Source organism: Bradysia coprophila, chromosome IV (assembly GCF_014529535.1).
Source record: "Bradysia coprophila strain Holo2 chromosome IV, BU_Bcop_v1, whole genome shotgun sequence".
In the NCBI taxonomy this organism is placed as follows: Eukaryota; Metazoa; Arthropoda; class Insecta; order Diptera; family Sciaridae; genus Bradysia; species Bradysia coprophila.
Window position 1 is genome coordinate 11620980 of NC_050738.1, and position 27861 is coordinate 11648840.

Here is a 27861-nt window from a genome sequence, read left to right on the forward strand (position 1 = left end):
ATTCAGTGCACCGTTGAATGGCAGTGCGTTAAGACAAGTTTAACACACATATCACCAGCAACATTCTTACCATCAACACTTAACGATTTGTAATATAGCGACGATTACGACGAAGATTCTTTCAGAAAATATTAATTTCCATTAACAATATATGTTAACCGAAACACGACAATTTCAATTTTGTAAGTGTAGTTTCAAAATGAAAATAGAAAATTAAGGAAATAAGTGAATTTTGTCAATTTTTTTTGTTTGTTAATTTAGGGTGATTTTTTGGTTTTAAAATTAATTATTTTTTGACTTAATTAACGACGGGGAACGGTGTCGTATTTTTTTTTCTAAGTAAAGTGCCCGAGTTCATTGTAAACACATCGCAAATGCATTTCTGTGCATGAATTTTCTCAACTGTTATTGTGTATATAGTAAAAGAGACAGTTTATAGTGAAACCTGATTTCAATTTAAAATAAAATAAAAAAGAATTTACACGATAATCAGTTAAATATACCATATGGGGATATTATTGTGGTTTATTACTACCCTAAGTTAATTTTCGGTAGTTCGTTTATTGATTTATGGTTTTGTGTGAGTGAAAGTGACTGATTGATGTTTTTTCCCAAAAATTTATTGAAAACGGTTAACTTGAGACAGATTTCTTTTTGTTTGTTAAAAGAAATTCCCGCATTCAAGTGGGAAACTTGAAAGAAATATTTATTTATTTTTTTGTAGAAAAAAAAGATAATAAATAAAAATGCGGTAAGTTCTTCACATTCTTGTTTTCAAGTGTCCCTTGGTAAGGTAGAGGCGCGAATAATGTATATTATGCGTAGGCGATTTATGGAATGCAGTTAGCTAGTTCGGATTTTTTTCTTTAAATATTCAACGGTCAAGCAATTTATTTTTAATTTTATGTTTATTGATTTTAAAAAAGTAAATAAATAAAATGACTTTTTGTTATGGGAAAATGCGATGGACACGCCAGATTTTATAATGCAATATCGTCATTATTATTATTATTATTGCCAACAAACTGACTCACTATACATGCATTAGATGGTTGAATTTGTCGTTACGTGTAACGAGTAATTTTTGTTACATTGACTTCGTTATTTCCTATTTAAGATTGAAAATGTTTGTCTTGTTATTCGAAAAACTTCCATTTTCATCTTTTAATACTGTCTTGCCGCGTACAGTAAGTTACCATTTTTCGCTACTAATAAAAGCAGAACAATATCATGTTCTCGTAGATCATGAGTGAAAAAAAAACACTCACAATCCAGGCTTGAAATTTAATTTTTCCGCTATTTTAAGTCGGAAGGAAAGAACACAAAGCCGAAATAGTCACGTATAACTGGAGATAAAAAATTGGAACGATGTGTTTTCTTGATCCGAGGCGAAGCCGAGGTCAATAAACACACCAAAACAATATTTTTCATTTTTATCCCGAGTTAGATAATGGATTTTACATGCTACATGCGTACTTTTCATGTTTCAAACACTACTTTCGACGCCCTCAGCATGTAAAATCCTTTACAAAACTCGGGATAAAAATGAGAAATCTTGTTTTGGTTTGTTTATTGACCTCAGCTACGCCTCGGATCAACAAAATTCAGACGAGTACTCTACTTTTCATCCTTTTAACCCTTTTTATCCGAAAGGGATGCTTGAAACATGAAAAGTTCGGTTTTCGACTCATGTATCAAATGAAGATCTATGCGGCAATTGTCGAAGTGTATACAATCTTACTTTACCTCACATGCTTTTTTTAGAAAAATCTATTTCTTTACGCATTAATGACTTGTACTTTACACCTATCGACGTATCTATGTGACATCATTTGAAAATAGCTACTTGTGCGATTATTACCACACATTTTCAACCAGATGTACCATTTTCCTCATTTGCCCTATATTTCTTTGTAATGTAAATTTGTTAATTTGTTAACGTTGTAGAAAACAGGAATGGAATACTTTGCATTATTCGATTGATAATGTGAATATTTAGTACATTACTCACAAACTTGACAAACAAAGGGAATGGTATTACTTGTATGAGGCGGAGACGAGGTTGTTAAACACACAAGAAGCCATTTTTTTAATTTCTTCAATAACCAAGAAAAATATTTTACTCAAAAACGAAAGGTAAAGTTTCACCACCGACCGGGAGGAAAACTTCATTTCACCTAACTTGTTTGAGTCAAAAATCAGAAAATATAGAATCAAGAACCATTTATTCTTTTCAAAAGTAAATCATTAATCCATAACATTTTCAAATTCAGAATTGCCTCAAAAACCCACAAATTATCGATTATTTTCATATTCGGTGTCGTGCGACAGCGGTGATCATTTTTAATAATATAATAATCACTTAGCCACACGCGCTTTGAAAATATTTGAATAGTTTAATGGTCAAAAAATTTGATAAAAGCTTTTTATATAAAATTACAAATAAACCAACAAGAGATTGACTATACCAGTTTTCGTAATCTTTCACAGTTGGGATTAGGGTGGATAGTTATCGAATCTATTGCCTTTTTTGACCAAAGTATTTTCGACAGATTGAAATAAAATCTTGTACTTCACTTCTTTCAAACACGTTGCTGTATAAGACAGGATTACCTAGAACTCATCATTTACTTTTGTCTCTGGCAATAACAGATGAATAGGTATCCTGCTTAACAAATGTTAAATTTAACTTGCTAGACCTGCAGCTAGACCTGATTTTAATTGGCCTTTGCTTGCCAATTGTTTAATTTATCGCAAATCAGTCAAATTGTTTAATTTTACCATACCAAAACACTGAAAATAAAATCTACCAATTTTACCGTTGATTTGGAATCAACTGTCAAATTGGTACCATATTAATTTGTGCAGTACACCAACGATTAGTACGACTCACCAAATAAATTGGTATGTTGTTCATTCCAAATCAACGGTAAAATTGGTACGTGGTACGAAAAATGTTTTCAGCGAGTGACAAGTGAATCTCTAAATCAAAATTCGTTCTATACTGGACTTACTCAATGCATTAGCGAGTCAAAAATTGATAACTGAATCTTGCAATTGAAAATTCTAAAACAAACTCAAGCTAAGACTCAGATGTCATATCTTCGTCGCGGTCGTTGAGTGGCGTCTAGTCATACGCGTATTATGTTAAATACGCATAACATGCATTTATAGGTATTTTAATCGGCTTTCAATGGGTTTTTATGCCATCAACTGAACATTGGTGGATTAATTAGTTATTTTAATTTAACGACTTCTAATCTTAACAGTAAAACATTATTTAATTTTTCGATCAATGCTCCATGACGAATTCGTTGGAAATTGACAGACCGATCTGTTGATTCTCTCGAATCTCAAACAATATTCTCAACATTTCATTATTGTGGACATCGAAGTCTTTCCTCCTTTCCACACATTGTACCATATTTCCAAATAAGCAATTTCCGCTTACATTGAGATGATGATAGAGTGATATATTCGAAGCGGAGATTGGCAACAAATTATTATGAAGAAGGGCTTCACATAATTTAAAAACTCATGCAACCGTTCAAAAAAAAAAAATTTTTGTTTTCTGCATTAAATCACTCATCGAATTTTCATTTTTGTCTAATTAACTTCTTCACCGAAAAGGTGTGTGTGTGTCTGTTATATACTTAACACCAGTTGAAATATGGAACCATGTATATTTTTAACATAAATGCGATATACAAAAGACAACACACAAATGAAAAAAACAAAATTATAAAATAACGTGATCGTTAGTCAACAACAAACATAAAAACACTTCTACATCTCTTGCTTCGTCTGGATTGAACGCCTACGCATCCATAGATTTGTTGCATTATTATAACAAGTTTTTAGCAGAGAGCGCGATGCAGCTCATACATTGGCTTGCTTCTTTCGAAACATGTTCATGCTCATTCGATTTTTTACCAATTCAAAAGTAAGACCAAGGATGGCGCCTTCTTATTGGTGTAATTATTTAAAATATAATAGCAGATCACGTGTGTGCAGTTGGGTGAGGTATATATCCTCCATAAAACGGAGTGGGTGGATTGACATATGATCAGGTCATGGGAATATGCATTCTCAGGTTTCGGTACCTATACAGAATCAATTTTATATCGATTCTGATTCATATATTGTGGAAATGAATTCTTACTAAACCTTCTGTAACGTTTTACAGACGGCTGGGTTTGGGTTTCTTTAATAGTTTCAAAAAATACTCAAAATTACAATTCGCCCAAGTACCTAGTTTATCAAACTTTATTTATAAAAATTTGTCACAACAGTTTTTAACCTGTCACACACAGCAAGCATGTCAACATTTTCACTATCAGATCTGTTCCTTCATTTTGGTCAAATCTTCTACTTCATTTCTTTGAACAGCTTATTAGTCAGATATTGTCGGTTGATTGTGTCGTCATATGACATATGAATATGCATACTTTAACCTTTTAACATTTTGATCAGCCTCTTTAACGTAAAGCTTTTCCTGGCGTAAAAGTATTTTAAAGCCTTTTCATTCAACTGGAAATGGGTTGTCAAATACCATGTATGGCTATTTCATCTGTTAATGACAATACCGACGTATTTATAGCAAAATATACTTCATAACAAGTGAAGTAAAAGATTGTGTATCAATCTATTGAAAATACTTAGATCAAAGGAAGTGAAAGATTCGATAGTTATATTGGCCAGCATCGTTAAGTAGAGGTTCACTTCCATCTCAGCACCGTGAACTATTTGAGTAATTAGATTCAATTCCAAGAACACCTTCTGTTGTCGCCCATATTTTTTATACGAGACGTAACGGTTAAATTAAATTTTGTAAATCTTTTTTTTTTCATTTTCGTTTTGTGAAAGAAGTTCATTACATATGTAAATAATCTCTTGGGCTTTACAGTCAGTTTACAGAAATACATTTAAACTGTCAGTTCGTTATTTATGATTCGTATCTGTTCACAGTCATTTTAATGCTTGAAAGATATTCCGATTGATTCGATGTGCTTCCACCCAAATAATACAACAAATTATGAAGAGAAGAAAATCGTCAGACGTTCAAATTATATAAATTGAACGACTTGCCAATTTACCATACGACCGAAAAATTAACTGAAAAGTTATGTCTCGATGTTTTAAGGACTGGTTATTACAGAGCGTTGCCTTCGGTTTGGAACGTATTTCAACGTTTCGCTCGAGGTCTTTCTTCTAGCTGAATCAATTTGTTTAACGAGTTCCATTAATATGTACGACAGTGTAGTGCTCGATATAACATTTAAAATCTTCATCAACAAATGTAGACTCAAAACTGAGCGGACATGATTCGAATTAACCGCATTAATTTGGGTATGTAAATAAACATTCCGTTCGATTTATCTCAACACATCATCTCATCACCACCGTGATAACCATTACATTACATCAATATTAGTAAAAGTGGTTCGATCATAATTTATAAACACCAAGCAAAATGCAAATATTCCAACAGATGGTTCGGTTCATTTAAATGCATGGCTAAAATAAACAAATTGCTCTTAGTCAGGTGTGCAATTTTTGTATTGTGGCTGCACAGCTAGCGCACTCATATGAATGTAATGTGTGTACGTTATATATCCACACCGTACGGTTTTGTTATTTTTGTTACGGCCCAAGATCTGATTTGTAAACATAGGCTGATTGAAATCATAACACGAAATGCGCACATTATTATAAAACAATTTATGCTCGGGTGTCGTGTTTCCATTTAGTTTAAACAAATTGTGTTAGTTTTTCTTTTCTATTAGTTTTGTGGTAGAATTTATAACAAGTGACAAAATATGTGCTTCAACAATGTTTTCCCTCATATTCATTTGCATAAAATATCTGAATTAAATGCATGCAGTTGTTTGTGCATATAACACATATCGCATTTTCATCCGTTTAAAATTAGTTTCGTTTTCATTGTTTATTTCTTTTAGCTACTAAAAATTGACATTGATGTCTAATGATTAATTGGGAACAAGCTTGAGTGGGCTTAAAGAGATTTGGTAGAGCGAGTCTAATTTCCTGACTCTTTGTGAGGAAAAATCTATTTTCAGTTTTTTCGCTGAGAAGTGAAAAATGTGAACAGGAACATAAACAACTGGTGGATTTGATAAGAAGAGTTATATGTCTCATAAGACATAAAGAGACTGAAAATTTCACTATTCATCACTGTTTTTGAGCGGAACGATTTCGAATTGCATTTTTTGTTACCTTCATAAATAGATCATTTTCTGCACAGACTTTCAGAATTTGATTTTTGTAAGAATTCTAACCGTAATGAAATAGACAAAGGTCTTCTACTTCGTTTGTTAAATCGTTCATTTTATGGCAATTTGATGCTATCGATATCCACATAACAAACATTTTTCTACCTCTCGCTACAGGCATTGGTATATTTGGCTATCGCTCTTCTGGAGAGCGATTACGGCGTCACGTCGCTTTTCTCAATTCTATCAAAACTCTACAGATAGAGAACTATTTCACTATTTCACTGAACGATTGTTTCAGCCACTGTCGACAGAAAAATAATAATTTTTTACTCGACGGATTTTAGTCAAATAAAATGCGATCGGATAACCGATAGCACATGATCTCAAGACTCCGGAACAGCAATCAGTTTTTCAATCAAAAAATCGTTTCTAGACTAGAATTTCTAGTACTATGGTTGTTTATGAAATAATTTTTTTGCAAATGACTTTGTATGACATGGTCAGCCGATGTTTATTGATCTAATACACTCCAAGAACAGCCAAAAGAAAAGAATGTTAATAAGAGGCCTACACGGAAGTCCAAAATTTTCATATAAATTCAGTTTTTTATGTTGGTATAAGCCATTGCAATACGGAGGTTCCACACAAAGAAAGAGACCACATGACAGTTAATAAAATCTGGTCCTTTGTCTGTTGTTGGAGTGCGTTGGGTAATCACACGAGTAATCAAACGAGACAAAACAAGCACTTTCCCGGTAAAAATAAAAGTTCGAAAAACGTTCTTTCACGGTCTTAAATCTTTTGTGCTTTGAGACATAAGACTAAGTTCTTCGAATCTTTCAGGCCAGCGATAGAAGTAATGAGGGACATTTTACATTCTGTCCGTTGTATCTAAATAAGTCTTTCAGTATTACTGACCTTTATTGGTAAATAAATGTAGCAATAATATCCCCTGTTACTGTCATTATATATGGAAAGAGTGGAAAAAAATTATTTGTCAATCGAAAAATATTCTTTTGTATACTTTAGAGATAATGGAAGATCTCAGAATGCAAATATTTTTTTAAAGACTCAATTCACCTCAATTTTCTGATTATTCGCCGGTAGTCGATAGCATTGTAATTGCAGATTTCTCTGCTTCTTATACATTTCATTTCAAAGTCATTAACCTTTCATACCTAGTCTGAATCAATGAATGATCTGATGGACAATATCGGTTATCGATTACTGTTAAAACTTTGTAATTTCTCTGTTGTACAAAAATTAATGTTTGTTTAGAGGATATAAGTTATAATAAAGGCATGTTTGAATTCGCCATCACTGATGTCATTGAGCTTCTATTACATTTTTGTGGTCGGTTAATTCCATATTCATCACGTACAGTACAAAGTCTGTAGTAATAGGGAACGTCAGATTGTTCGAACAGAAACGGAATGTCCAACACAAACGGAAACACAAACGATTTTTCTTTTCGACAATGTAGCTTTGTCAAAGAAAAGTTGTTTGTGTTTCCGTTTGTATTTGACATTCCGTTTCTGTTCGAACAATCTGACGTTCCCTAATAAAAACAAAGATTCAAAAATGAAGTACCGCTCTCACATGAGAAATTTTTTAGTCTCAACTTTCTTCGCAGTGTTTCCGTTGTAATTCATTATCAATTCAAATAAAATTATTCAAAGTCTAACCTTATGCTAATCAGTTTTCACGACAAAAATGCCTACCTTTGAACTCTTTGCATAACAGCGAGTTTATCGATCCTACCTCATTCATTTACCGAAACGTTGTCAGTTCTCGTTTTAAAATTAAAAAATCTTTTGGTCACTACAAAACTCATAAATCACACAGTCGATAATATTTTGTTAAACGGTTTGACCCCTTTGTCCTCGAAACAATTTATTTTTCGTTTTTTGAATTCTCAGACTGCAAGAATTATAGAACACTCCAAAAATACAATACAAATGTCCCGCCGGTCACACGTTATACTGCTCTTTTTTTCTCGACTTTTAACAATCAAGAATATAAACTGATGTCAGGCCTACGCAATACACTTAACTGCGCTATAACAATTAAAGGCTCGTTTCGTTTTCTATTATTGTTATGATTACTATTGAACTCACATCCAACACCTCCACCTTACAAATGATATGTGATTACAGTTGTTTGTATGGTGCAGATAATAATAAGAAAACATGATCTTGAACGTATAGTTAAATAAAAGGTTATAGGTGAAAATACTGGTCGATTGTACGTGTTCCGTTCTTGTACCATGCATAAGATTTGTGTTCTCCCTCACGGGAAAAAAAGACTTTTTATTCCATGTTTCTCTTTATTTTATTTTATTTTATTTAAATTGATGTTATTTATGTTGAATTAGAGATCGTTTTAACGTTTCTAAAATTACTTATATTTCATTCAGAATTTTTATTATGCTAATTTTACTTGGATTAACATCAAATGAGCTAATGAAATATAGGCAAGTGTAAAGTGTCTCGAATTTCCAACATTTCTGTAATACAAAATCCATAAAAAGAGCTAAAATGTAATAACATGCCGCATTCGACAAAAAAAAAGTGGAAAAAGTCCATTTCATTGTTACACATTGCTTTTCGGTTGATGATTTTTATTTTATATTTTCTCTACCACAAAAGTCAATAAAATTCAAGATAAATGTGATCTGTGCTGTCCGATGCACATTACACATAAGTTAAAAAATCGTTTCAAGTGCTCATATCACAATGGTCGATAAAATCATACAATTAGCCTCTACTTCACGAGATACATTTTCACAGTTTCGTGCAACTAAGAATGATATGTGGGAAGAGCATGTTTATATATATTATGCTAACGCGTTTAGTAGATTAACACAATTAATGTGGCAGTTTAATAAATTGTAACACAATCACCATTCAAGTGGAATATTAATTCGATGGAGGCTTTATAGAAATCACTTCTGTCGGCTTAAGTCCTTGTAGAATGTTAACAGTTGATGCCATTTATGTTACTGTTCAACACAAGTACCTAGCTTTTTATGGCTTCTCGTTTTATTGGAAAAACTAAGTCGCTTCAATTTTTCCTGATTTTTCGTTCATTTATCAGAATAAGTAAGCAAGGACGTAAAGTCTCTATTTCTTGCATTTTAAGTGACTTTATCCTTTCAATCTTGTAAAACTACATTGCACCCATCCATTCTGGAGAGGAATTACGGCATTAATTCTCTTTCCTCTATTACATGTCAACTCTACCGATAGAGTATGATTCACTGAAAGATGTCGCTGCATCAAATCCAAACCTGATAACTGTTCCGGAGTCCTGAGGTCATGTGCTGTACGGTGGCATGTTATTTGACTAAAATCCATCGAGTAAAAAACTAATTATTTTTCTGTTGACATTGGCTTTGTTGCAGCGACATCTTTCAGTAAAATAGTTAATCATAATTAGTTAACATGGAGTTGACTTGACATAGAATAGAGTAAAGAGAACTGATGCCGTAATCCCTCTCCCGATAAAAATAACCGCAGAACTCTTTTCGCACTGGAGGCTACTTGTTCATTTTCCGCTAATTTATGCATATTTGCAATCGTACCCATAATTAATTCTCACGAGATTAACCTCTGATATTTTCGATTACATAAAAAATAATAAATCTTATTTTCAATATTTACATCAACAAGGTACACACTCTTTGAGTTAAATAGTTTCGGTATCATATCTTCTCTTGTTAACCGTCTTTTATTTTTTCCATACGAGATAAAAAAAAAAATCTTCCCATAAAGTATCGCATGTCGCCATGCACCCATCTTCCATTCGGATAGATGGACACCGAAGTGTATGTGGATAATTTAACATCAAATATATCGCTGTATATAACCGATTGCATAGTGCATTATAAGGTACTCGAGCTATGATATTAAAAGTGTTTAATAAACGGCATGGTTTGGTGGAGATACAAGCTGATATTATACCTGATGTTGCGGCGTCTTTTTTTAAAAATGTTTATTGTTTATCTTTTGCTTATTTGGATGGAATCACTGTCGATGCCAATATAAATATATTATAATATTATAATTATAGTATATTTAAACAAAATTTTTAGATTTTTTTTTAATTCAACGTGCAGAGGTGTTGGACGCGTGTCTTTTTTTTAATATCTTTTATGTCTTTAAATCTTAAAGACTATTGAATTACCAACTTTGGTCGTTGTGTGGTAATGTTTGCATGAAAATATATATTCAGTAAAATTGCAGCCGAGTCTTTTGTTGATTTATTTAAATTTATATTTTGTGATGCGATGATACGCTGAGATGTCTTCACTAAAATGTGTTAAATTTTTCGGAGATTTTTTTTTCTCTTCGGAGATTTGAGAAAGTGTGTCTTAATTTTGGTTATCTTTTCTCTTGAAAACGTTTGATTTATTGAAATGAGTGTTTCGTTACGCTGATCAACATTTTAATTTGGTGGTGATGATAGGAAATGATTCACATATAACAAACAAGCATTTTTCTCGAATTCATAAAAATTATATAAAAATTTAAAGCTCTGGAGTGTCGACGTTTATCAAATTGTAATCCAACAAATTTTATTATTTTACAGAACAAGCAATAATTCATGTGGCTCAACAACAATGAACATTATCCTTGTAACATGTGTCTTACTCCACATATTCGTCGATATAGGGAGTGCTTTGTCGTTAGATCCAGGTGAGTTGATTCGATTAACAACAATTTTATAAAATAATTTATTGTCGTAGTCATTTAGATTGAAACCGAAAATCAACCTACCTATCTCCAATGAGTTAAAATTAATTAAAAGTAACGAGCCATGACCTAAAACACCTCTTCAACACATAAATTATTTGTTGTAGAAATCCCGCATAGCTGTTGTGGTAGACACAGAAAAATGTGATAAGAAAGAAAAAGTTAGAATCGTTTAAGAAATCGTTGAACGGAAATCGTTAACAGATTTATTTTTTTCTTTATTTTGTGTATTTTATGTTGCTGCGTCTACGGAAATTTAGTGAATCGATAATTATTGTCAGAAACAATCGATTTAAATAAATTAAAGGGATGGCATGATAACATAAATTTTCTTCGTCGTCAAATTACCAGATAGTAAATCATCAATGCTAAAGCAAATGTAATGGAACATTATGCTGATCAACAACAATTTTAAGTTGAAATTGATGTTTTTCATTATCACATCTTATGACGGTCTTTAATGTCGCCATATCATCACAGTTAAACAGTAATTAAATTGGAAATGATTAGGTAAAAACAGATCGTGAATAGGATTTATTACGTTTGTGTTCAGGCATTTATATGGTTTTTAATTGAAATTAAATTTATGAGAAATCTCGTTTGTCATGCCATTAGTCATCTAGCAATTTTTTTTATCCATTTATGCGGTGGAAGTATGACTGTTAGTTTAGGATTTCGTTCTTACAGCTCTTGATGACAATAATGATAATTGGATGACCAGAGAAAAGTGGTTGATGCATTTTTTATTACTCCTTATATCTTATGCCGTTTATAGATGAACTGTGATAGGATTATGTAGGTATGTCCAACATAACAACTGCTTACCATTTTACAAACGATAACCACAGATAACCAGTATAATTGTCGATTCAGTTAATTTTTTGATCTAAGCATTTTCAAATAAATATATGAAAACTCTAGTACTTCATTAATTTAAACATTTTGTTATAAAACACAGATAGAGATCGTCGCTTATTTTTTGGCGTCACTGATAATAACAGATCTGTTCAAGGATTTGTTACACTCAGACAGTATCACTGTTTTTCGAACCTTCTTGAAAATAACGTAATCTTCAATATTACATGTGCAAACAAATTAACTCGTAAAAACGTTAAAAACGCATCTTACAAAATTAGAAAGGGTTAAGTCAACATTACAGTCTTGAATTCCAAAAGGTTTTTTTAAAACAATTTCCTCTATACCAATTCACCAATCTGTTAATTAATGTTCCATTGAATCTGTTGACTTTGTGGGACTAATAAAAAATTGTTAATCTAAACAAAGTGAATATTGTGAACTTCACAATGTGAAGAAGACACTCGAACACCGAAAATTCAAATAAAAATGTTTACAAACTGCAAGAGTACCGTGTCACGTAATCTTTACATCTGTTTCTTCTTTTGTTTAAAATGTCGCGAAGCAAAATCCTCTACTTCCTTTGATTCACCATGCATTGTGCTATATACTAGAAGAACAGCCACAGCTCATCGCTTATTTTTGTTGACGTTGTCTATAGCAGTTGATTAGATATTTCTCAAAGGGAGTCTCGAACAATTGTCGTAACGGTAGTAAATAAATTAGTCGGTCTGCGGTCTGTGGATTTAGCCTAAAAAGTGCTATTAAAATAACAGCGCCAAATAGAGTGCAAAAATTTGTTCGATACACTGTGCAGTTTCAGTACCCTATTTGAAGTACCACTCATGCTTGAAGGGTGTTGGCTGAAGGGTGGAACCTATCGCTGAACATTGTGACATCAAAGCCGCAACTTAACTTATCATTATTAGAATGAGCGGTGTTGAAAACAAATTAGGAAAGCATGATGTGGATCTCGAAGAATCTCAACAATACTTTTAATCTAAATTCAGTTCTATGAAGTTCTTCTGGATCGAGTCACCAATTTTTGTGTATTCAATATGTCCCAGGCTATAGTCGAACATAGAAGCTGCGACCATTCTAATAGAAAGATTGATTGGCCAATTTCTCATGCTTGGCACACCTTATAAACAATTCTAGACCATCTCAATGCTAATTTTAATAAGTTTTACTTGACGCATACGACAAGCGTACTTCTTTTTGTATTAGCAAAATACGTCCTTGTTTGAAAATGTGTTGCGTTGGTAAGTGTAGAGTTAGGTACAAATATAGAAAAGACTAACAATAACGACGCTACGCTATTTACCACCCGATTTCATGTAAACATCTAAAGAAGACAAATTATATATTTCCCAAATCGTGTCAAAACATCTGAAATGTTTGAATGCACAACAAAGTTATAATGGTTATGTATTGCTAATACTAATAGGCCCGTAAATGCAAATATAAATATCGTCTTAAGCACTAAAATATGTTAAATAATTCAAATAAAGTTTAATTTAGTACTTTGATTGTGTATTGTTATCGCTAATGAAAATTGAAAATTTATTACACCAAATTTGCATTTCTAAATAAAAGGCAATCATAAAGAAACATTTTCTTGGAGGACACACATGCCCATTCGACTGTGTAATCAAGATATCTTCTTCGACTTCTTCTTTATAAAAAAAAATATTCACAAAATATTGAATATTTTGTATGAGATTCAATGATTTATTTAATTAATAAAACAAAATTTATTAACTTTGTTACACTCACTCATTTTGTGCTGTGTGCTCTTTATATCCTCGTTGGTCGTTGTTGATCGAATCAGCTTTGTAAGATTTATAATACGGTCTACTGTACACACTGTGATGAAATTCATGTTATCGACGTTATATGATGGTGGTATAGAAATTTATGTGTATCTTATGATGTGGCACATGACTAAATTAATAGTTATGCGAATGTGTCGACATTCGAGTTAATCATGGTTACTTGAAACAAACTTTTTACTAAATTATAATATTTCGCTTTTGGGAAGAAATGAAGGAATTCGGTGTGTGCTGTATGTCTTTACAATAATGATTGCCATCCGACAAAAAATTTGTAAATTGCATAATGGTTGGTAACCTTTCACAGAAGGCAAGGATATCACCATCATAATCATCGAGTCTACTACTTCATTTGACTTTTGAATTTTTAACGAATAATTCAAAATCCTTTACCGTACGAAGAGGTCTTCCCATATTACCTCCATATTAAGGTAAAATGTAGTACGTACCTGCGGGAAATTTTGGTTACTCACTCTGAGGATTATATCAGTCGCCTTCGACTCTGGATACAAACTTCCCCATCGTGAGTAAGCAAATTCTCCCGCAGATACGTAACATACTGTTACTTTATTGGCTATGGCATATTACTTTTCTATAAAATGCAAGCCTTGATTGTTCTTGTCATATTTAGAAAATGTACTGAGGTTTTGAACATCAGGACTTCAAAACTGTTGTTACCATTTATGTTCTAACACATGAGTTGCTGTTTTGTTACAAGTGTATTACGGTCTAATCTTTCACTTCTTTGCTATATATATGCTGTATAAAAGTAGTTTCACACACTGTATTCGTCCAAACTTTCTTGAAAGATGAAATGGCTATGAGTTAGAAAAAAGTTAGAGATTTCATTTCGAGACCAAAGCGTAGCGAGTTGTTTTGCAACTTTTTTACCCGAGGCAACACAACGTTTTTCACAACAAAGGCTTCCGAAGTTTCAGCGGATGGTGGATGGTCTCGCCTGTATTGTAATAAAAACGAATATGGAAAACCTATTCACACCACGATTGCTTAATTACACTTACAATAAAAGCGTGAAGGCACACAGCCCCTTACTTTGGATCATATACGCTTCTAAAATTGTTTGTTTATGCATTCTGATCAAAATCCATAACTGTAACTCGATTCAAAAACAACTCAACGCTGAATTTATGGTATCACAAAAACCAAATCTTTTATTTAATTCAAAATTCCTCCATGGAAGCATGACAAAAAGAAAACAGATTGTCAACAATGTTGACGCAATGTTAAATATGTTACAGTTAACCCAAAGGTACGGTGTGTTCTGTTTTACCATAAAAGTGTAACTTGTAACAGCTTAAGTGCATTGGAATTCAATATATTTTATATTGAAAGTATTATGGTTCATTTACAATGTCTCTTCATATACCTAACCTACTCGTTTCTTTACCACATGATTTGTTCTTCGTTGGTTTTTTTTTCTCTTCTTTCAATTTAAACTCATCATATATCTGGGTGTAGATAACTTAAACATGACATGTCACTTATAAAATTTGTTTAAGCACTTAAAGCTCTACTCACAAAACATTTTAATAAATTTATTTAAATCGAACCAATAAATCAATATTTATTAATCCTTCCTTTGCGACACTGTATGGTTTGTGTTGTATTATACGAGTGTATATTGTCGTATATGCGCTGTGGTCGCCTAACTTGTGTATATATACAGTATACCATTTGAATTTTAATGTAAAGAAATATTGAAAATGTATTATATACGCGATACAATGTTCAACCACCCGTTGCGACCAATTAAAGTCATATAACCAGGAACATGAGTCAAACATCGCAAAATAGAAATATCTCTGGAAAATGTTTTGTCACTTTGAGTTATACGTTCAATTTAATCATAATAATTATGTTTTAAATAATTAATTTCATAAATGAGAAACAATTTCAACAATTTTACGTTATTTAATTCCAGTGGCGTCAGCTGATTTGGAACAGATTGTAAAAGACGATTTTGTGATTTCGATGAGACATATAAGGTGAGGACAACATTGTTTTAATACGTTTTTAAAGAACTAATTAGCAAAATGTTTTTTATCCAAAACAATTGCACATTTGAATATTGGGTAGTGTGGGCGGGATAGCTGTCTGACTTTAATATCGCCCACGAATTTTATTGTTGATCAACAAAAATTCGAATAATAAATTCAATAACAAAAATTTTCGTAGCTAACTCCACCTCTAATGGGAAACAAACGAATTAGAACTTTTTGTAATCGAATTAGAATCCAAAAAGTTGGTGGGTTAAAAGCAATTAATTTTTCACACAAAAAAATATTATATTTTCCATGTAGGCCTCGCCGGAAGTTCCAAATCGCAATTGAAGCATTGTTTATGATCGACTTTCCGACGATAAAACATAAATTTTCCTTCTTTTTGGATCGCAAACAACAAAAAGTAACGCTAGACATAGCCTCGAATACAATCACTCATTCCAAACATTTCGAAATACCTGGCATGAACGAAACATCAACCATACGATCGTTGGCATTATTATTTTCGGGAAATGCGTTAACTTTGTACGTCGATTGCAAAGAATCATCGAAACTGGACATCGATGTTGGACTGTCCAAATTGTATCTGCAAATGGAAGATCCAGTTATCAAACTGTTCAGAGAAAGAAAGTATCCGTTGCATTTCGATTCGTCGGTTGAACGGGCATTCGGCAGAGCTAATTGCCAGAAGAATGGAAAACGAGGCAATAAGAAGTTGCTGAAAAATAAACAGAACGACAAAGGTAACATACAATAACAATACACATCCGTGAGACTCTTATTCTGACGGAAATCGTCTTTTACATACTACATACTACTTTTCATGTTTCAATCACTTCTTTCGACGCCCTCAACATGTAAAACACATTACACAAGTCTTTATAAAAATGAAAAGTTTCGTTTTAGTGAGTTTATTGTCCTCGGCTACGCCTCGGATCACACGAAAACTCTGCTTTTCATCCTTTTTTTATCACTAGTTATGTAAAATAATATTACATGACTAGAGGTAAAAATATAAGTTTTCGTGTGAATTTTATTGATCCGAGGCGAAGCCAAAGGACCAAAATACTTCGAACGTTTATAATACAGGTTTTAACATACCCGCTACAAAAAATATTTTTTGGGCATGTTATAAAGGGAGCCTTGGTTCTTAGATCTAAAGGAAAAAGGCTCACTCCATAACACGTCGAAGGAATGATGTCAACAGCTGGTATGTTACGAACTAAGTTGTAAACGTTTCGCGTGTTTGGTCCTTTAATACTAGACTACAGGTCAATAAACACACAACATCCAGACTTTTCATTTTTTTTCCCGAGTTATGCAATCGGTCTCACATCCTCGTCGAAAGTAGTGCTTGAAACATAAAAGTACGGTTTTTGATGCACTTTTCACGGCTCAGTTGTTTGATGAGACTAAAAAATTCTTTGCAGAAAAAAATAAGAAACGAGACATCAGAGATTGGTATCAATCCGGAAGAGACGATCGATACAGGGAACGTCAACCAGATACTAGCAACGACATTTATCGAAGGGGCGATATTCCCATTCTCCATGGAGATTGTGATGGTAAAACTGCTAGCTTATTCCAGAACTAAAGTCAAAATTAATTATTTATCTTTTAAAATCAATCAATTCAGACGCGCTCACCAAGGCGATTCAAGATTTAATTGTTTTGGTCAAACAACTGAAGGATGACGTCGGTCAACAACGCGGAGAAATCGCCCAATTGAGACATTTAATTGAAAATTGTGCCGGATGCAAAGAACCGGTGGAAGTTCGAGAAAATTGTCAAAACGCCAATCCATGTTATCCCGGTGCTCAGTGCTATGACACGTCTACAGGAATGAGATGTGGTCATTGTCCTCGTGGATACGTCGGTGATGGAAAGTCGTGTCGACCAGGAACTACTTGTGCTGACAGACCCTGCTACCAGTAAGTTCATATTTTTCGATTTTCGTTTATTTGGCTGCACCAAAAACTTTTTTTTTAAATTTATTTCCTTTGATCTGTATTAAAGTGTTTAACGCCTAAATTTCAATTTTTATTTCATTTGAATTGGAAAATGTTCTATTCAATAAAAGTTAGTGCATTCTCCATATAGTTGTGCTGTGTTAACCAATAAATTTCCATTGGATCACTTTTATTACAATATTCTTTCGTATTACAAGACGATAAACAATAAATTTCCCACACATATACTCGACAACACCATCTTGCCCATAGGACCACCAATAACATAAGAATAATAATTGTAACGTTCTGTATTTTATTTTTATTTATTTTTTCTCAACTCTCAATATAAATTTTCACTTTAAATTTTAATATCAAAATTCCGAAAAGCCGCGATATAAAGAAGCGCAGCAAGATTCTGTTATTTGAAGAAGAAGAAAAAAGAAATAATTTTGTTAAGCATAATGTTTGATGATATGAGAATGCATGAATATGCACCAAAACATAAAGCCATTAACATAAAATATGTGAGTAGGTCGATCGCAAAGAAACTTTTTTTTACGAAGAAAAAAACAATTTTTTTTAAGTTTCATTATTATTAGAAAGGTATACACTGCAACGTTCAAAAATTGCGTAGGTGAACCTGACTTTTCGGTTAGTTTACTTTTTACATATAGGCTCCTCTCATATACGTATACAACAATTTGGCTTGGAATTTTTTTCCCGTCATTTATTGGTATAAGAAAACGTACAATTGATCACTTCTGAAAACATTTTGATCAGCTGCAATTTGTATACATTGACCTCGACAACAACGACAAGCATATCTTCGGTGTATAATTATCGAGTCTCGTCACATCAATTCAATTTATCTCTTAGAAAAACCAAATTGCAAGCGTATCGTGTTACAACCATTAATTCGTTTTTACAACTGCTGTTCAATGTATTGCCTTTGATACGAAATCTTGTACTTCATCTGTTTTAACATTCATTCTACCAAAAGACGACTGGCTTATATTGTCATTACTGGTGATATCAGATGATATAGCCTTCTATAAATATAGATAACTCTTTTTGATATGGGTACTTTTAGCAAGTGCCCATGGCGCCCTAATGATTTGGATCTTTAAACAACAGTTTTTTGAGTCAATTAAGTCATGTTCATTTGGCGTCCAGAATGAACATTTGGTGCCGATAAAGAACATTTGTTGCGGAAACTTAAACATTACCTTTGACGCTAAATGGCCTTTAATGTTTTTTAATTAGCAAAATTATAGGTAACATCTACACTTCCACTCTAATTTAATAAAGTCGACATCTTCATCTAAAGAAGATGAAAAAGTTGCGAAAAACGTGCCATTTTATGTTTGTACATTTTACACATATAACAGAAAGCATTTGAGTGATGATACAGTGACTATCTGTTGATCATTCATTAGTCAGTTAGTTAGTTTTCGTTTCTTCTTCCATGTATAGTCTTTTTCTCGTGTGCAGAGATTACATTAAGATCTGACTAATACGCTACAGTTCTCGAAATTCTCTTTCCACGTCAAAGAAATTGACAAATTTAAATGTTAACTTAACAAACGTACATAAACCAGCATCTTAAAACCAAAATGTAGATGGATATCACGTACATTATATATATATATGTGGTATGATTCATTGTCGGTCTCACCTCATGTATTACACATCTCACATAAATTTATATTTTAAATTAATGTTTCTTCCTTAATTTCATACGAAAAAAAGAATAAAATTTCGGCGATAACATCTTATTATTAGTTGCTATTGTTTTCGGAGACAGGCAAATTTTTTAATATTTGTTGTTGTGGTTGCTGTACAAGAAAAAAATCTGTTTTTGGTAATGCTTCAATTTCGCTCATGTGGTGGCTCCTACACGTATAAGGACCGGGCGCAATACGTAGGCTGCATTTAAATCATAATCTAAATAAATTATGGATAAGCATAATTTTCAAATTATTTTCAATTAAAGTCTGTTTGTATGGAAATTTTTATTTATATGGGGAGAGCACTTACACAGGGAAGAGATGGACTGTTTCGGTGTGATGGAACCACTTACATAGGCATTGATTTAGAAAAAAAAATGCAATCTTGTTAATCTTAGAAAACAATTAACTAAAAATGTTTGGAAATCAATGTTTAACAACAGATGTAAAGCTTTTATTCATCATCTCTTATCGGCTGGAAAGACATAATTGTGAGATAAGGTCTGGTCTACATTTTTTATGTAGCAAAACGTATGCTAAACCAGATCAAGTAAAAGATTTTGTAGCAATCCGTTGCAAATACTAAAATCAATAGAAGTAGTAGATTCTATACAGACATAGCACATCTAGAAAAATCGAGAAGGTAACTCCGCGAGTAAATACTGCGGCAGGTTCTATTTGCTATAGAAGGACAATAGGAGGAACTAGTGCGCCAATAGAAGGAAATACTACCCCAATAGACGTAAATATAAAAAGGTACAGAAATAAAAGGAAATAATGTGGCAATAGAAGTAAATAGTGCGTCAATTGTCTTCAGAGTTTGGTCGAGTAGTTTCCATCTCCTGATATATCGATATATAGAGGATCCCATTGTTTAGTCTGTAATGCTAACTCAATTTAGTCAAACGAAAAACGAGTCGAATCAATTATAGTGGTCATAGTGGTGTGGTACATCTAGAAATTCTTGCTCTCACAGAAAAATGAAATCCGACTTATAAATGATTGTAAATGATTTCACAAAAATTTTAATTTAACAAATGAAAATCTAGATTTATATTTTCTTAGTTTTGATAAGTAGGCTTTCATCCACAACGAGTTCCAAATCAGAAAATAGATCGGAATTCACTTTTTACGTCTTTTGACGACCGATACACCGTCTCATCCAACAAACACAAACCTAAGTCCTAATTACCTCCGCAGTAGCTTTCACAAAATGAAAACATTAAAAGACAAAATCAATGTCCATTTCAATCTCTACATATTTTCTTATATTTTGACTCTTCCAGCAATGTACAATGCTATGACACGGTAGAAGGAGCTCAATGTGGACCGTGTCCATCCGGCTATGAAGGTGATGGCAAAACGTGCACTCAACAAAATCCCTGCAACAGTCATCCATGCGCATCAGGTATGAACAATATGCCAATTGTAATAACGCCATAAAACTACCATACATTTATAATATTCTACTACTACATCCAGTCATTGAACTGATACCTTTTCAATCGATAAATAAATTGCAATCAATTAAATTTCCAATTCTCTAATGAATAAATTTCTTGAGATCACACACGTTCCTGTTAAGATAATTTTTTTTATTTATATTTTTACCGCACAAACATTTATTCGTATTAATACCAACCATCAATCAATCATAAAATGTTCCACAGCAATCGTATATGGGGGAATTAAGATTAATTTTAAGTTTATGTAATTTGTAATGCATTTCAGTTAATTTATTGACTGGCTTGAACTAATAGATTAATTTTTAGAATTTTTGAGTTAAACATCAAACGGAATCAATAAAAATCCCAAATGAACAACCACAAATTTATAATGGGAAGCGAAAAAATAAACCGACTGTAACCATATTTTATTGCCATGCATTGTTTCATGCATTACTAAAACAGTATTAACAGTTCATTATAATAACAACCACAACCATTAAGTCTGCTCATCAATGATACCATTCAAACATTATTACATGTGAAATGCATCGAGCGGCATTATACTGTTACAGACGCAATTGCCATTCGGGAAAATAATGTAAACGAAATCAATTTTCATTTTAATTCATTTTTTTAATTACTTTGCATTTTACCAAGTTGCCATTTTTTTTTCATCGATTAATTTTGATTGAATGAGGCATTCACAGTATTATTATACATTTTTTTTTATTGATTTAATTTTTATTAGGTGTTAGCGTGGGTGCTATTAATAGTGCGAAGCATTCGTATCGCAGAGAATACTCATCTCGACAAGTTTCGATTTCAAATTAGTTGTTCGGACATTTTGTTAATGTGTAAATTTTATTGTGGCTTTTAATGGGCAAACCAACATTTCAACTTGTAATATTAGATTTAAATTAAGTTTACTCTTAGAGTGTAAGGCACGTAAATTACCGTTTTGTTATAATTTGATTTTATCAGATTTTTTTTCAAGCATCCACTTATATACATCACAATATTGGCAATTTGTTTAAGTCGAGTATTTTTCGTTTATTTAATTGAATCTTAGTAGTTATTTCGTTGAGTTAAATCCTGGGCTCAGATCACTGCGTAGAGTAAAAAATTGAAGATTTTGCTTCCAATTCAAATACGAAAATGAATATCTAATTTATGGGAAAGAACACTTAAAGTTGTCATGCCAAATTGAGACTTTTTGAATTTTATGCAGATTACAGATTATTCTACCCACTAATTCACGAATCACTAAATATTTGTCTAGACAATTGGTTGGCAATAAGTCTCAGATCGGATTCGGGTTAAAAGCTCAGGTTAAACCTGTTCTTGACGTGAACCTAAATTTTTAATTTCCGATCTGAAACTAAATTTTCAATTTCGAGTTTGATTCAAATCTGACCTGAACTTTAAAATTTTCAGGTCAGATTAGGTGGGGCTCAAGTAACCCGAAATTGGAAATTCGGTATCAAATCGGGTTCAGGTTGAACCATTTCTGACTCAGAACAGATTCAGGTCAAACCTAAAATTGAAAATTCTAGTTCAGGTCAGATTTAGGTCGAAGTTTTAATGCTAATTTAATGCTCTGTCGAATCGAATTGCTAACGTCCTTCGTTCGCTGTAATAAGATTTCAATCCAATTTATCCCTTATACGATATCAACGTTACATTATATATGCGTACGTACTTTAACATCGATATCGTATAATGAGATGAATGGGATGGAAATGAAGACGGTAATTCGATAACAGTATAGCCATTTTGCAGTTATGTGCTAAGTGCTATTGATTACATTTTCCGTTAAACGCAACCGTTATCATAATGTAGGAAATTGGAAAGAAACTGTCATTTAGTCATATAAATTTGAACGTTGCCTTCAATAAGTTCTTGGGAGTAAAGCTCTAAAATCTCAAAGCCTAATCTGATCGTATTTCACTTAAAAATGTAGACAAATTAAAAATTGCTATGAAGATAACATCAAGATCGATTTAAATGTGGCCATTTTTGTGTCTCAAAATGCCAACAGAATTCCGAAAGGATAATTCAGCACCGCCTCACCAACTAATGAATCAAGCACAATTTTAATATTCATTCATGGCCTATTTTAAGGATTTTTTTTCTTAAGAATTCCGTGAAATTCTTTTAACCTGTACAGACGGCTGTCATCTGTTATCGACAACGACAGCAATAAAAAAGACAAGCTCTGACTGATGAGGACTTATATAGCAAAAATCATGTTCAAAACAAATGAAGTAAAAGATTTCTGAAATCAATCTTTGAAAATCTTCGAGTTTGAATAGTAAAACTGAAATGCTTGCCGTCTGTGACAGGTTAAAAAATCACAAAAAAATTTAGGATTTTTTTGAAATTTTATAAGAATTTTATGGATTTTTTAAGATTTAAATTCCTTAATTAGGTCCTGTGACATCTACGTGAAAGTGAATTTATTTAAGATTTACGTTTCTAGATTTCTAGGTTCTCACGTGTTGGAGCTGTTGTTCTCCAACGTTTTAACAATTTTCAATATAAGTTAACGTGACAGTTTTGAGAGTTCTGCCTTCATTACTTAGAAAAAACGATCTGGTCCTCAACAGAAGAACTTTGCACTAACCAATTTCTCGATTTTGTGTAAAATACTCGACAAAATTTGTTTTTTAAAACTCACGCTTTGTGATAAAATATAAGAACCACTGAATGAATCGTAATTAAATTGAAATAAATAATTTTTCTTGTCTAAATTGAAATTTTGTTTTCCTAAATTTTGTCTTTAAAAAAAGCCTGAGGACATAGAATTCAGTAACCACACGTTCTAGCAAGGAAATCAACTAGTTATTTTGTGTAATTTACATCCGAAAAAGCATGAGTTTTAAAATTGTATGGCCATTTCATTGTAATTCGTATTAATCCTCTAATTAGAATCACTAAAATTTACGAGAAAAAAATTCCACAATCAAAATTAATTACACAAAATAACGATTGCTTTCCTTGTTATTTCGTAGGTGTTGAATGTACACCACTAAGTCATCATCCATACTACCGATGTTCAGCTTGTCCGGCCGGATTTACAGGAAACGGAACGCATTGCCACGATATGGATGAGGTATTTAGTGATGTTTAAATCTACAAACAATTTAATTCTTTCTATTGGACCGGTGAAGCAACATGTGACTTTAACGCCAGGCAACTTTTACGCCTGTGTTTATTGTAAAGAATGAGAGACTTTAGTCTACTTTTCAATAAAAGAATTAACTTTCCAATAGTACTGGATACAGTATACTTACCACCTAAATATACCTGTAACTCCATTATAGTGTGACTTAATCGACCCATGCGATGTGCGTGTAAGGTGTCATAACCTTTCACCTGGCTTCCGATGCGACCCATGTCCAGCAGGTTTCGAAGGTCATCATGCCAATGGGTACTTTGCTACCTCATTACCACATGACTACAGAAATCAAGTTTGTCGTGATATTAACGAATGTGAAAATGGTCACGCACAATGTGGTCACAATTCGATTTGTATGAACACAGAAGGTTCATATCATTGTAGCTGTCGACAGGGATTCAACAGAGATTCATCATCGTCTTATTGTCAACCCATGGAGGGAGTATGTCCGGATGGAACCGTTTGCGATCGAAATGCTGAGGTACGATTTTATGTTTAATTCTTTAGTGTGTGTCATGGGGGATTTACAGTCTTGGCTTCAGTAAAATAAATTTGTCGTCTTATAGTGCAAACACGCTGGTGGCTACACATTCAAATGTAAGTGCAAAATTGGACTTGCTGGTGATGGTAATTTTTGCGGACCAGATAGCGATATGGACGGTTGGCCGGATCATCATTTGAATTGTACTGATATACGATGCCGGAAAGACAATTGCATGCATGTTCCGAATTCTGGACAAGAAGATGCTGATAAGGATGGAATTGGTGATGTTTGCGGTATAGAGCCATTGGAAATTGTTATTCTGTCCGATGGTTAATCGCCTTTTAACCATTGAATCTATTAGATCCGGACGCTGACAATGACGGAATCTTAAACGATCCGGACAATTGCCATCTGGTTTACAATCCAGATCAAGCCGATTCTGAGCATGGGGGCGGAGATAAACAGGGTGACGCCTGTGACAATTGTCCGTTCGTATTGAACACTGATCAAATGGATACCGATAAGGATGGGCTCGGAGACGCTTGTGACGATGACATTGATAATGACGGTGAGTAAACTATTTGTTTGGCCTAAACATCTCGATTTGTACTCACAAAAATTCTTCAGGGGTTCTTAATCGTCGTGACAATTGCCCTAAGAAATCAAATTCTGATCAACTGGATACTGACGGCGATGGTTTGGGTGATGTGTGTGACAATTGTCCGTTCATACCGAATCCGGGCCAGAGTGATAGTGACAATGACTTAATCGGGGACGGTAATTAGGATGCTGTAGATCTGAAAGAAACTAAAAGCTAACGTTTTATTCCTAACACAGCATGTGACAGCGACATTGATCGTGATCGAGATGGTATTCAGGACAGTCACGATAATTGTCCAAAGGTTCCTAACCCAGATCAACTAGATACGGATAATGATGGCCGGTAAGTTGGACTGGAAAATAAAGTTTTCAACTTATTCCAATGCTTTATAACATTACCATTCACAGCGGCGATCAATGTGACACAGACAAGGACAATGATGGAATTTTGAACCAAGACGATAACTGTCCATTGGTCTACAATCCAGCTCAAATTGATTCAGATCGTAAAATCAATTCATCAAACTTTGTTTTATTTGATCGTTTATCTATCGCCCATTTCAGACAACGGTGTCGGAGACATATGTGAAGACGATTATGATTTCGATAACGTAACAAATTATCGCGACAACTGCCCAAATAATTCGAAAATATATTCCACTGACTTCACAACATACCAGACTGTTGTACTAGATCCGGAGGGTGAAAGTCAAATCGATCCGCACTGGGTAACGATGGGGTGAATTGAGTGTGTGAACAGACCGAATAGTAAAATGGTTTGTTTTAGGTAATCTACAACAAAGGAGCTGAAATCGTACAAACCATGAATAGCGATCCAGGATTAGCAGTTGGATACGATGCTTTCGGTGGTGTTGATTTCGAAGGCACATTCTTCGTTGATACAGAAATCGATGACGATTACGTCGGCTTTATATTTAGTTATCAAAGTAATTCCAAATTCTATGCTGTGATGTGGAAGAAGAACATTCAGACATATTGGCAAGCAGCACCGTTCAGAGCATCGGCAGAGCCTGGCATTCAACTCAAATTGATTGATAGTTCAACGGGTCCCGGTGAAATGCTCAGAAACAGTTTATGGCACACGGGTGACACAAAAGATCAAGTGAAATTGCTGTGGAAAGATCCACGGAACGTTGGTTGGAAGGAGAAAACAGCCTATCGATGGTTGTTGCTGCACCGACCGAAAATTGGATTGATTCGTTTAAGAATATTTGAAGGAGAAAATATGGTTGCCGATTCTGGCAACGTTTTCGATTCCAGCCTAAAAGGTCAGTAGTCTCCGGTCGATTCTCATTTAACGTTTAATGCGACGGCTTTTCGTTTCGTCTAGGCGGTCGATTGGGGGTGTTCTGCTTTTCACAACAACAAATCATTTGGTCCGATTTAGTTTATCGATGCAATGATAATGTGCCCGGAACAATATACCGGGAATTGCCACAGCGTTTAAGACACGAAGTGGACGTTGACGATTCACGGTCGTAAAAGTGGACATTTGAAGTCTGTAGATATTTTGTCACAAAGTGCTCGAATTTGCAAAGCGTGTAACCAAACATTAACAAAAGAGAAATAAAAAGAAAAGTTTTGTAGTCACAATACATTTGTAGTCATTCTAATGTGAAACGAGTACCGAGGACAGATGGTCCAGTTAAATGTTCATCAAAATTTAAGGTTTTAGAACGAATTGGAATTTTCCTTGCGAGCACGTAATTAATGCTCTACTAAAAAATTGCTAGGGCAGTACCCCTAAAACATAAAACAAACAAAAAATGTTCTTCTAGAAAATGATAGCCTCCCTTGTACACCCGAAAATTTTAGCTTGGCAACTTTTATTCGCTTTACTTACATACCACATAAATCCACATAAAAGACTTCGTACATGACATGGATTTGGATACGTACTTCGTAAATGTTACGCACATTCTTACTGATTACAGCTGTCTCGCGCGCATGTTTAATCGAGCTATGTTTCAATGTGATTTCATTGTATTTGAAGATTGAATAACGTTGAAAACAGAAAACAAATTCTAGGCTAAGTTCATCGGGTGTAACAGCAAAATTTTTTTTACAAAAATACTAAATCGATCGACCTTAATTTCCAGTGTTGCAACTCTACTGCCTACATTTTGGGTAAATTCAATTTTTTCAATCACACTTACCTCAAAATACTGAGTAATATTCATGCGACTCTCTTTCTCTCTCTCTATCCCTTACTTTCTTACACGCCGTAAACTGAGTTAAGTGTAACATGGTGTGAGAAATGGAACAGTTGAAATTGAAGAAAAACAGACATAATTGCTAACTATTTTGAGGTCAGTGTAGTTAGGTCTACAAAAGAAAATGTTTTGTGTCGATTTGGAATCACGTACGTGCTTTACGTGATTATGATTAGGCAATGTAAATTCATATTTCATATGAGCGAAGAGTCGCCATTTACATTGTTGTAACATTTGAATTCACATAATATCCGAACGGGGGAGACTACGCGAGCAAACTCTGTCTCACCTATGTACTTCCAATGGCGCACTATTTAATTCTATTGGAGCACTATTTCTTTCGATTGCCGCACTGTCTCCTTCTGTTGGGCACCAATAGCAGACAGTACCTGCAAAATACTGTAAAATCGGTGTCTTCGACTGTAGTAGACCTAATGATGAGAGTACCGGGTTAAGCAAAATAAATTGATCAAGTCTGGTTTTCGACAATTGAAATTCAATCTGCTCAAAATAAAAGAAGGAAAATGTACATAACATCTG

General features: G+C 33.5%; 1 protein-coding gene across 2 annotated transcripts; it reads left to right on the forward strand.

The window, feature by feature from the left end:
- LOC119066257 (cartilage oligomeric matrix protein) lies at window positions 1-26705 on the forward strand. Of its 2 annotated transcripts, XM_037168607.1 has the most exons (17): window positions 1-182; window positions 10827-10933; window positions 15620-15683; window positions 15999-16441; window positions 17129-17263; window positions 17335-17629; window positions 20664-20785; window positions 23837-23937; window positions 24149-24484; window positions 24570-24780; window positions 24849-25055; window positions 25115-25264; window positions 25325-25430; window positions 25496-25593; window positions 25652-25815; window positions 25875-26376; window positions 26439-26705. In XM_037168607.1, the coding sequence occupies exons 2-17, from the start codon at window positions 10858-10860 to the stop codon at window positions 26588-26590; spliced, it is 3162 nt and encodes a 1053-aa protein (XP_037024502.1). In that variant the 5' UTR covers window positions 1-182; window positions 10827-10857; the 3' UTR covers window positions 26591-26705. The 2 variants fall into 2 exon arrangements, with proteins under 2 accessions (XP_037024502.1, XP_037024503.1); XM_037168608.1 differs by lacking the exons at window positions 23837-23937; window positions 24149-24484; window positions 24570-24780; ... (5 more) ...; window positions 25875-26376; window positions 26439-26705 and adding an exon at window positions 21574-22807.
- Window positions 26706-27861: the final 1156 nt, after the last annotated feature.

Excerpts from the sequence above, each read along its gene's own strand:
- LOC119066257 (XM_037168607.1), top strand. The coding sequence starts at position 10,858 with ATGAACATTATCCTTGTAACATGTGTCTTACTCCACATATTCGTCGAT. Across the intron at positions 16,442-17,128 it reads AAATAAACAGAACGACAAAG|AAAAAAATAAGAAACGAGAC; the intron begins GTAACATACAAT and ends AATTCTTTGCAG. Across the intron at positions 24,781-24,848 it reads TGGAATTGGTGATGTTTGCG|ATCCGGACGCTGACAATGAC; the intron begins GTATAGAGCCAT and ends TGAATCTATTAG.